The 10,979-nt window shown below is 58.6% G+C and overlaps 1 protein-coding gene across 2 annotated transcripts in view; it reads right to left on the reverse strand.

Annotated features, from left to right (window-relative positions):
- Positions 1-222: 222 nt before the first annotated feature.
- ITIH1 (inter-alpha-trypsin inhibitor heavy chain 1) overlaps positions 223-10,979 on the reverse strand; it is a 14,712-nt gene continuing 3,955 nt past the window's right edge. The window contains exons 6-21 of one of the 2 annotated variants that reach the window (XM_040628147.1): positions 9,252-9,377; positions 9,052-9,168; positions 8,262-8,430; positions 8,048-8,173; positions 6,923-7,104; positions 6,463-6,648; positions 5,424-5,560; positions 4,684-4,838; positions 4,570-4,584; positions 4,216-4,236; positions 3,746-3,826; positions 3,528-3,641; positions 2,342-2,543; positions 1,295-1,467; positions 589-700; positions 223-438 (exon numbers count right to left, since the gene is read on the reverse strand). In XM_040628147.1, coding sequence (XP_040484081.1) covers positions 309-438; positions 589-700; positions 1,295-1,467; positions 2,342-2,543; positions 3,528-3,641; positions 3,746-3,826; positions 4,216-4,236; positions 4,570-4,584; positions 4,684-4,838; positions 5,424-5,560; positions 6,463-6,648; positions 6,923-7,104; positions 8,048-8,173; positions 8,262-8,430; positions 9,052-9,168; positions 9,252-9,377 — 2,046 coding nt within the window. In that variant the 3' untranslated portion in view covers positions 223-308. Of the gene's footprint in view, positions 439-588; positions 701-1,294; positions 1,468-2,341; positions 2,544-3,527; positions 3,642-3,745; positions 3,827-4,215; positions 4,237-4,569; positions 4,585-4,683; positions 4,839-5,423; positions 5,564-6,462; positions 6,649-6,922; positions 7,105-8,047; positions 8,174-8,261; positions 8,431-9,051; positions 9,169-9,251; positions 9,378-10,979 lie in introns of both variants that reach the window. The other variant, XM_040628146.1, reaches the window with a different exon arrangement.

Consider the following 10,979-nt stretch of genomic DNA (forward strand, 5'->3'; position numbering starts at 1 on the left):
GGCACAGGATCGGGCAGCTGCCGTGAACAGGGTGAGGTGGGGGCAGAGTTGGCGTAGGGCCCCTTGTGGCCTCCAGGTCTGCCGTGACCCCAGAGCCCTCTGAGCGGCAGTATCTTGGGTTGCCTCCTGGCCACCCTCCCTCCCAAAAAGCAGCCAGCCTGGGTGGACATAGCTTCTCTTTATTGAAAGTCATGGGGGATTTGACACAGTCGATGAGCTTGACCAGGGAGGTGTGACATGGGAAGCAGGTCAGATGCTGTCCTCCTCTGCCATGGTCTCAAGAAAGGACAGGTGTGCTGGCTAGGGGCTCAGAAGATGTCAGGGACGATATAGTCAGTATAAACACCGTCAATCAGCCCCGCACCATTGTTGTGGACAAACCAGCAGGTCACCTCCGCCCCGTGCTGGGGGTCCTTGCTGTAGTCTTTTTGCAAGCCCCTGGGGAGATGCAAAAAGGTGGGGTTACCTTTTGGACCCAGCAGGGCTGCACCCCCACCCCCAGAAGCCCACTCCCCCATGTAGCACCTAGATCCCTGACCAATGATGGGAACGCCAAGGGCAGACATACTGGGAGAGCAGCCCACCTACCTGGTGACCGTCAGCTGGTGGCCCTTCACCACCATTGTGGCATCTGTCTTCGTGGGGTCGGAGCCTGGGTGGGGGTCAGACACTTTATAATCAAAGGGGTGGAAGAACTGTCCTGGAAAGGCACAGTGGAAGCAGCAGTTACCACTGGGGGGCCCTCATACTCAGCAGGTGCTCGCTGGAGGTTAGAGAGCTGCTTGCATGCTTTTTCCTAAGGGCGTGACTATGTCTGATACATTTTGGCATCGAAAGCCACCTTTCGCTCACCTGCTATAGAGAAGCAGATATATTGGCGGGCGGTTGTATGTCCTACCTTTATGGACCAATTCCCAAAGAATCTGGTGGGGAAGAGGGGTCAGAGGGGTAGGTGCCCACAGACTGTAGTGTCTGCAGGAAGGCCACAAGGAGAAGTGGTGTGGCCAATGACTCACCCCTCCCGAGGTCTCAGGGACCTGGTCTGTTTGCACCTTTCTGCTACTCAGACCTCTCCCTGCTCGCCCCCACTTAAGCTTTAGTTTCCCCTTGTGTTTGATCACAGGTTTTCTGAGGAACAAGACCCTCGCCAGGACAAGCCCTCTTTGGAGCTCTGAGCCTCGCTGGCCAAGTTGGAGGAGGGCCCGCCCTGGTACCCAGCTGCAAGTCTGACCCATGGTGAGCCCACTGGCTGCCGCCGCGCACCGCCCAGCTCTGCCTGCCAGGCCGGTCATACCCAGTAGCCCATGTGTCCACGCCGACATCCGGTGACTGTCCAGCACATAGAAGCCCAGGAAGTCCTGGGTGACGGCACTCCCCTTCCACACCCGGTGCAGGACAACCTCAAAAGTGCCCCCATCCTCCACAGACACCACCAGGTTTCTCTTCCTGTTGATGGTCACTACCACCCTGCAGGGCCGGGCGGCCGTGAGGGCAGGTGCAGCTGCATGGCACCCCTCTCCATTCAGCTGCCCTCGTCCTCCTGGATCCAGCTTTCATGAGGTCCCACACCCCCTCACTCCCAGACGGCGGGATGTTACCTGCTACAAGCTCCGTCTCACATGCTGCTATTGGGGGGGGGGGGCTTACAGTGTGCCAAGCCCTGTGCCAAGCCCTCCATACAAGTTGCATCATTCATTTCTCACTTGGATCGTGCGAGGCTCAGAGAGAGTAAGGAATTTGCCCAGTGTCACACAGCTGGTAAGCAGTAAAGCAAGGACTTGGACTCCATCCTGTCTAATATCAAAGTCTGTGTTCTTTGACTGCTACTCTCATCTGTGTCCTCCACGCCAGACTCTGCCCACTTCTTCCTATAACTCTGCCGCCGAGCATCAGTTCTGGTACTTGGCAGAGTTTGGTGAATGAGTGAGTGGAAGAAGGAACAAGCACAACACAAGGCATGCTAAGACAGAAGCTGAAAGAGAAGCCTGGAGAACTCTGGAGTTTAGCAGAGAAGAGACGAGGTGGGTTTCAGGGAACAGGTGGCCTTTGAGCTGGGCCAAGGAGGTGAGTAGGCTTTGTTTGGTGGCAATGGGAATGGACTGCAGGGCAAAGGCACCACAGAAACCCAGGTGTGCAGGCAGCCAGGCCTGGAGCACAGGTCCGGGAACAGAGAGCAATGGGCGGGAGGTCACATGGATGTCATTCACTGACATGGCTTAGGGGACTGGGGTCCAGCAAGCTCAGGCAGCTGAGCTGGCTCTGGGGCTTTGTGCCTTATCCCTCCCCACCCCTGCACTGGCTTCCCCCGCCCCCCCCCGGGCCCCGGCCCCAGCCTGGTTACTCATGCTGCCGCAGTGAAGCCTGGTCCTTCCAGGAGAACACAGGTCCACCGGAGCCAGGGTTCAGGGTTATGTTCTGAGGAGTCACTTCCAGCCGAAAGCCCGTTGCAGGGTTCGAGATCCCCAGCCTCCCGAAATACGTGCCCTCTTGCTGCCCAGGGCTCCTGGCCTTGTTGCCAATGAGCTGCCCATTCACGGAGAAGCCTGCAGAAGGGTGAGGGGCCCTCTGAGTCAGGGAGGGGCCAGCTCTGGCTAGATGCCTGCCAGCCTGCCTTGGCTCACACCATGCGTCCCTCCTGGGAGACACCCATACTCCACCCGTGCCACACTGGCTTGGAGGGTCTCACCTCCCAAGGGGGTCTTTCAGGAGTAGCAGAGGCCACACAGCACCTCTCTTCGCCCCTCTCCTCCTACCACACTAACTACCTGCTACTTAGTCCTTGCTTCTGGGACATTCTGGGTCTTATCACCCCAAGGATGGGCCTTGGGTCTGCTCCTTCTCTGTGGTCCTAATCCCTGACACAGGAGCAGGGCACAGAGGCCTCCTGTGACCTGAGCAGTCCCCAAGCCCCCTCCTTGTCCTCACTACGCCAACACAGCATGTCATCTGAGAATTTGTTTGCCTGTTTCCCTTCGCTAAACTCCACAAGAACAGGGACTTTGGCTCAGTCCTCCTGCACCCGTAAGCTGGAGGAGGTGCTCAGCAAACCCTTGCAGATGGCCTGACTGGACTGGGAGGAGGGAGAGAGAGTGGCCCACAGACGGACAGGGAGTCGTTCCACCACCTGAGCACCGCTGGGGGTGGACTTAGAGGCTCCATTGGGGGGATGAGGCAGGATCACTACGTAACTTGCAGAACTGGGTACAAAATGAAAGTGAGAGGCCCCTTGTTCAAAAAAATGTTAAGAATTTCAAGACGACCAGAGCAGAATATTAAACTGAGCATGGGCCCTTCTAAGCATAGGGTCCCGTGTGCCTGCACGGGTCACACGTCCATGAAGCAGGTGCCACCTAGGGCCTAGGCAGGTAGATGAAAGAGAAGGAGGCAGGTTGAGCCCAGCCGGGTGACTGGGGCACAGAGGCTGTGGGAAGTGGAGGCCACGGCACTGTCCTGTCCGCAGCTGCACATGGAGGATGGGGGAGTCCAGGCCCCACCCCGTGTGGTGGAGGGCGTGACGTCACCCGTACCTGTGTCCAGGTCCTGCACCAAGCTGAGGACCACACCGGGCTCCTCATTGATATTGAAGCACAGAGTATCCTTCGTCTGGGGCACGTGGATGAGGAAGTGGGGATCAGTGTCCACTGGGGGCATAGCATGGAGTCCGTTAGATTGGGCATCAGGCAGGTGGGCTGGGACCAGCCAGGAGCAAGGCAGGGGTGTCCCTCAGACCCTCCCCAGGACTCACCTCCAGTCACTTGGTTTGGCAACTGCTGGATGTTGGAACTGGACCGAGTCGGGGAAGGCTGCAGAGCCGACAGCATGAACGCTGGCGGGGAGTGAACAGCATTTAGGAGGATGGCACCCTGCTCCCCTGGGGCTGCTGGCTCCTCTTCCCGGGCCCCTCCACCCAGGCGGCAGGCCTGAAGCCACAGAGCAGGAGTGGCCCCTGAGCCCCCGATGCCTCTGGGTGTGTTGACCCCCCCATCTGTCTCCTTTTATGGGGACCTGGTGGAGCTGGGGGCAGAAGGGGATGCCAGGCCCGGTCAGGGGGCCGTTCCGAGGGTCCCAGTGAGAGGCAGTGAGGAAGCCTCTGTTGTCTGTCATTTCCTCCTCAGGCAAGTAGGGGCTTTGCTTGGGGTGGAACACACAGCCTGAGGGACAGCGCGTGGGGAGGAGAGAGGTAGAGATGTATGTCGGCGGGATGCAGCCACTTACTCTTTCTGTTTCCCAGCATCTCTGTAGAGGACAATGACAGAGGACAGCATCACCCTCACCACCCCACCTGAGAGGCACGCGCCTCATTCCCCAAGGGCACCCTGGGCCCAGAGGCCAATCAGGCCTCGGCCGACCCTCCTCCTGGGATCCCAGCCTTCCTGGGCTCTTTGCCCCCTGCCCCCCACCTGGGCCATCTGGCCCAGAGGCCTGGATGTAGGCTGCACAGGGGCTCCCCAGGTGCACAGGGGGCAACAGCTAGTTTGTGGTGAAGGGGTGGGGGATGTGGAGGAGGGAGTCCGGTGCCTGGAGGCTGGAGCACGAGCTGCTGAAAACCAGCATGATTTAAAAACTCACCCAAGGGCAGAGAATCTGGAAGGGAGAGAAGGGGAAGAGAATTAAAGCCCAGGAGGTTTTTGGCCCTCAGAAGCCTCCCTAGACCCCCAGCCTGGCCCTTTCCAGAACACATACCCTCGGGGGGCTTGTCAATGACGGGCTCCAGGCCGTCCTGGTCCGCCATGCCCCTGATGGTCATGGACGTCAGCGGGGTCACGAACTGGTAGGCCAGCGACATCTGCAGGGCCTTGGCTGTCAAGTCGGCCTTCTCCTTCCCCTCCAGCTTCATCCTAAGAGACACACACCGGCTCCAAGTCCCGCAGCCTGGACAACAGCAGACTCGCACTCCCTGGCCCTTTTCTGCTCATTTGTTCACTCACTCCCTCATTCAGCAAATAGGTGTGGGGCACCTGCAGTGCCCCTGTCCCGTGGCTGCCTTCAAGGACCTCGTGACTTAAAGCCCTCGCACCGGGAAACCTGGCGATGCGGCAGGGCTGGGACTGTGCCCTAGAGAGACACAGAGAACTGCACGGCTGTGAGATTCTGGGCGAGTGGTCTAACGTCTCTGCACCTCGGCGTGCTCACCGTGAAATGGAGATAACCAGGAAACTGCCCTGCAGGGTGTGGGGATGAGCCAAGCGTGTCTGGACACGGCAGCCCCACGGAAAGGGCAGCCTCCCCCTGCCCGGCCGCTCGGCAGGGGCAAACCGTGGTCGGCCACACTGTGGACTAACGGGTTGATGTTAACCCCGTGAGCGAGGCTGAAGGCCAGTGCTTCTGACCTGCTCCCCACCTCGAAGGCCCAGAAGCACCCCTTCTCCGTTCCCCTCATTGGTCCAGAGGCCCCGGTGTCCAAGCCCCCGCCCCGGTCCTACCGCTTGGCCAGCAGCTCCTGGATGGTGAGGTAGGCCCAGAGGCGTTCAACGTGGTTCTCCAGCATGTGGCCCCGCTCCTGGAGCAGTTTCTTCATCTCCCCCTCATCCACCAGGCAGGTCGTCTTGAATTCTTGGCCCTCCTGAGGGTCGCGAGGGGGAGAGGGGCCACGTGCCGTGAGGAGCACCACCGCTGGCCGGCGCTCCAGGCTCCCAGGGCCCCCCTGTGCCCGGTCTCTGCGGTTCGTCCACCGCGCCGCCCTGCCCCCCCGAAGTTACTCTCTCGGGGGGCTGCCATCAAGCCGCCAGCTGTTTCCACTCTGTTCCACTCCTCTAAAGGCCCACCACGTCCCCCACACAAACGCTACTCTCTTCCAAGCCTCAGGAGCCCGGACTCGCCCGCTGGGGGCGCCCCGCGCACGGGCACCTCGCGACACGGTGCCGAGATCCAGTGCGCTGGTACCCTGTGCTACAGAGAGGGACACTGAGGCCCCGGAGAGCTGGACCTGTTCGCTGCAGGTCACCCAGCTGGTGAGGGAGGAGCCAGGGCCCAGCTCAGCTTTCCTTACTCAAAGCCCCGGTTCGGAACCCTTGACCGCACCGCAAGGCGTGAGTCGGCACCCCGCGGTCAGGTCCAGGTCTGACACGCCTGCGACCCCCGCGGCGTGCACACGCACACACGCGCTGCACTGTGGCACGAAGCTGGGTGCACAGAAGTGTTCGGGAAAAGGCTGTCAGGTGAGAAAGAAGAGGCTGGCCTCTCGCTCTCATGCCTTGGCGGGGAATGAGGTAAGGAGTAACAGGTGATTCATTTTTGGTCAAGGGCCTACAACGAATCAGGCCATTTTGGTCCCATTGCAGCCCACCCCGGGGATGTCTGCATGCGGGAACGTTCAGGCCTGGGGTGGGGAGGGGGTGGCATGGTGCATGGGTGGGGACAGCCCTCTGAGGAAAGAGACGGGGGGAAGCAGGGAGGAGCACGGGGTGGATTTAGACCCTCTGCGTGCTGCCAGACCTCCCCCCTCCATAGCCCACCGTTTACCCCACGGGCCAGCACGTCAGCCTTGAAACTGCCCAGTTTGTGGTCAGCGATGCGTCCCGCCACCATGATCTCCGAGCCTTCGTAGTACTGTTTGTGGCGGTGCTGGGTCAGGGCTGAGACGGTGTCCGGCGGGTAGAGCAGCTCCACGTCCACCAGGAGCGGGTTGGCTACCTGGTCGTAGAAACCCTGCAGGCAGAGAGGGGGGCACAACCTCAGAGCTGATGGGTCACCCCGAGCACCCGATGGGGAAACGCGCTTACAAAGTGGGGTGTTGGGACCCCCACTCTGCAGATAGAATTGCAAGCTCATAGCAGTTAAGTAACTGGTTTAAGGTCACGCAGCTGATTCAAACCACCTTCTAGAGCTTTATCTGCTCCTCCGGGTGGATGGGCTGCCAAGGCCGGGCTGCCCACGGCCTGCCGTTGGTGGCGGGTTGTGGGAGAAGGCGGTGGGGGGAGACCTGCAGCTGCTGGGTGGCGTCATGGTCCTCGTAAATTCTCTGGGCCCGTCCGTTGTTCTCCATGGACATGACCTCCAGGAAGTTAAAGTCCACGTCGTGGCCAAAGCCCAAGTTGTAGAGCGGGAACCTGCCCCGGATGGCGTTGCGGACATTCTCGAGGATTTGGGAACGGTCTGTCACGCCTGCAGCCACACACCCAGGCAGTGCCGGGACACGGACTCACAGGCATGTAGGGCACAAGGGGGCTTTAGGGCACACTCCCTGGGGGCCAGGCCTCCTATGTCAGACCCCCACCTATTTCCTGTCCCCACCAGCATCTTGAGGCAACGTCTCCCGCTGGCTCAGTGGGCGACCACAATAACTCCTAACAGCCCCTCGCGAACTTGCCCATCTATGTGGATCCATCATGAGCAGATGGGACTCTGCTCTCAACCTTCCCGTAGGTCATTGTCATGGCCTGCAGGGCCCTCCCGACCTTCCCACCCTTGTTCCACCTAGTCGGCACATGTCTGCTGTTCTCAGGCAGGCCCTGCCATTGTACACACCTTTTTTCTTTGCCCAAGCTGCTCCCTCTGCCAGATATCCCTTCCTGCTTCCCTTCTCCTCCTTCCAGCCTGAGCTCACGGGTCACATCCTCCAGGAGGCCTCCTGGGACCTTGCCTGGGCCAGACACCCCTGAGCCAGTGGCCCTGTTCTTTCAGGGCCCTCAACAGAGCAACTGTTCCTGGGTCTGCCACCCCAGTGGATCCTGTGCTCCTCAAGGACAGAGAAGAATCGTGTCCTCTCGGTATCTCTTCTTGGTCCCTAGTCCTATGCTTGGCACGCAGGTGGTGTTGAATACATAGTTCATTAAACTCAACCTGGGAATCCCGCCTATCATCCTGGGATCTGCGTAACCCTGTGTCATACAGATACTCCCCCAACTGCCCAGCTCAGCATAGAAGTATGCCTTGTAACTCCCGTGGATGTTATGGTCTGAACTCTGTCTAGATCAGGGCTGGACTTTGCCCGGAGCCTTTCTGCACCCCCTGTGGCATCTCCAGCGGTTGGCTTTCCAAGCTCAGCTTGAACACCTTCCGTAACAAAGAGATCACCACCTCCCAGCACAGGCCTTGAGGTGCTCACCCTCTGTGGGCTCGCCATCCGTCAACATGATGAGAATGGAGGCGTGGTTGCTGAGTTCGGGGAGGCTCCCCTGAGCTTGGTTCAAGATCTCAATTCCCCGGAGCAAACCTCCATTCAGGTTTGTGGCTGCAAAGGAGGGAGAGGAGGCCAGTGTACGCCCTCCTTCCAAGGGGACAGAGGCGACGCCAGAGTGACTCAAGACCCCTGCCCTTACCCCCAGCCAGGAAGAAGCGCCGTACGAAGTCTTGAGCCGCGCGCAGGTTGGCGGGGGACGCCTGCACCAGCGAGCCCCTCCAGGACTGCACTTCAGACCCAAAGAGGACCAGGTCGAAATAGTCCCCTGGCCGTATGTCCCCCAGGATTTTAAGGAGCGCCTCCTTGGTCTGTAATGACAGGACAGTCGGTGGAGGGACATGGCCCTGGGAGAGTGCCTCCTGTCTGCTCCAGATACCCATTTGAGAGATCCACAGGACAGAGGCACACAGAGGACAGATGGGAGGGGATGGACAGGACAGCCAGGTGGTGCCAGGAGAGGAGTGTCCTGTGGAGCCCCAGGGGTGGATGAGGGATAGAGAAGGCAAGAGGACCCCGCATGGGGAGAAGAAATGACCAGGGCAGAATCAAGAAAGAGTTTCTGAAACTTTGCTGGCGGAACTGTGGCTCTCAGAGCATTGTGGGCAGTGGGCTGTCCCTGCTGCCAGATGCCTCCCCGGGGACAGCCATGATTGCCCCTGGCATGTTCAGTGTACCCCCCATCACTAGACCCACAACCCCACGGGCATCCTACTGTGCTACTGAGGAGAAGGGGATCCACTTGCCATGGTGGTACAGTGAGGACGTGGCTGATGCCAGAGCCCCTGACTGCTGGGATTCCCTGTCAAACCACCCTGCCTCCGACCAGGAGCAGAAACCCCAAACCCAGACTCTGGGACAGCACCAGTGTGGGGTGGGGGCTGGGGCTGGAGAAGCTATTGCTGGGAGAACTGCTTAAAGCCACAGTTGACCTGTTTCACTTTCTGCCCTTCCATGGAGGTGCTAATGTCAATCACAAAAACCACGTTCTTGTTCAGGTTCGTCAGGTTTTGGGGTGCAAAGAAGTGGGCAAAGTGGTTATTGGCAACCTGAAACACAAGGGAACAAGTGAGGCTTGTCACAAGCACCCCTGCCTGGCCTCTGAGTCTCGGGCCGGAAGCTTCGGGCTTACCAGGAGGTCACAGAGTTGGTCTCGATTGACATCGTAGGTCACCTTGAAGTCCCCATTCAGCAAGGATGTGGAGCACGTGGGGCAGGATTGCTGCTGACCCACAGTGGGGCGGAAGAGCACGTGACCCTGGAAAGGAGGAGGGTGTGAGGCATTACTGGCTTAGTGCGGCTGTGGTCCGGGTGTTTGCAAAGACAACATAAGTTTGTGTGTGTGTGTGTGTGTGTGTGTGTGTGTGTGTGTGTGTGTGTGTGTGTGATGCAAGGGCATAGAAATGAGTCTGGAGGGCCCTTCACCCCGCTGCTGCGAGCACACACCTACAAGGTGGTGGGAGAGAAGACCTGTTTCTTTGTGTATATGCTTCGGAATCACTGGGCTTTTCTACAACAAGCGTCACCACTTTGGGTACAAAATAATAGTAGTATGAGAACAAGGGACATCGGTCAACTCAAACCGTGGAGTAAAAAAGCAAGGCCACAATACTGTGCTGGAAAACAGAGCCCCCCCCCACACCTCCCGCTGGTAGACCAAGAGCAGAGGCTGCAGGAAGGACCCGGGGCGGAAGCTAAGGTCTGGGACGACGTGGCGTTGGTGCTTGGGGAAATTAGGGACGGTTTTTACTCGATACTTTTCTAGTCTTGTAACTTTCCACTCTTTCCTTAAATACTTTTAAATTTTTACTTTTCATTTATGTGTTTGTTATAAAAGTAAGAGAGACTCATCAAAACCTCCCTCCAAAACTTGAAAAGGATAGTTAGGAAGACACAGACCCACCCCTCGGTCCCCTAGTAAAAGTAAGCACGTTTGCTAACACTCTGGGTATCCTACTTTTTTAAAAAAAGAACCCCTGCAAAACTATAAGAAACATTTCCTTCATATGAATTATGATGGTGTCACTACCAAAGGTAGGAGGGAACTGAAGGGTTTGTTCCTGGTTCTAGTTGAGGGCAAGTTAGGAAGCTGGGTCCCGGCTGAGTACCACCCACCCATAATGCCACACTCCACCAGGACCCAGGGAAGGGGCAAGCAGGAGACTTCGGGAGTTCCCGCAAATGGGAGGTGCGTGACAAGTGGCAAGTGGTGAGGCAGACCAAAGGCCTTCCCAAACTGAACTCTGTTCCCTAGAGCCCTGGAGCTTGCGATCCTAACTGCAACACCATCTGAAATTTCTTCGTGTGCCCTATATTTCCCTGAACGCTTTCCTGTGGGTGTGACATAGCAAAGAGGAAACTGAGGCTCAAACACGTGAGCAGCTCACCCCAGACCATGCCAACCAGCGCGGTGCTTCCCCAGCCTTGGCACGCAGGCTTTTGCTAAGTTGCTCTGAGAACCAGGGGTACCAAGTTCCCTGGAATACCAGCCACAAAACGCCTCTGTCTCTCACCAAGGCAGCCCGCAGCCCCTGCCTGGTGCCCAGGCCAAGCCCGGACACTCCGTGAGGGGTTGAGCCAGGCTGAGAAGTCCTGAAGTCCCGCCACCACTCCCAGCCATCCCACGCACCTTTTTCCCTGAGAAGGACTTCTGGATGAGTTGGCTTGCCAGTTCCTTGGAGAGGAAGGAGGCCTGGGCATCCAGCTTGCTGATCCCCTGAGGCTCAAAGATGTCCACGTCGATCTGCATCATTGAAGCCCCCAGGCTCCCATTGAGGCCACCATCAAGACTCAGCCAAGAGCCAACTTGTGTCCTGGCCACCCACTGTGTGCTGTACCCACCTAGCCCTCCTCACAGGGC

This window comes from Ursus maritimus, unplaced genomic scaffold (genome assembly GCF_017311325.1).
Source record: "Ursus maritimus isolate PB19 unplaced genomic scaffold, ASM1731132v1 scaffold_14, whole genome shotgun sequence".
Lineage (NCBI taxonomy): Eukaryota > Metazoa > Chordata > Mammalia > Carnivora > Ursidae > Ursus > Ursus maritimus.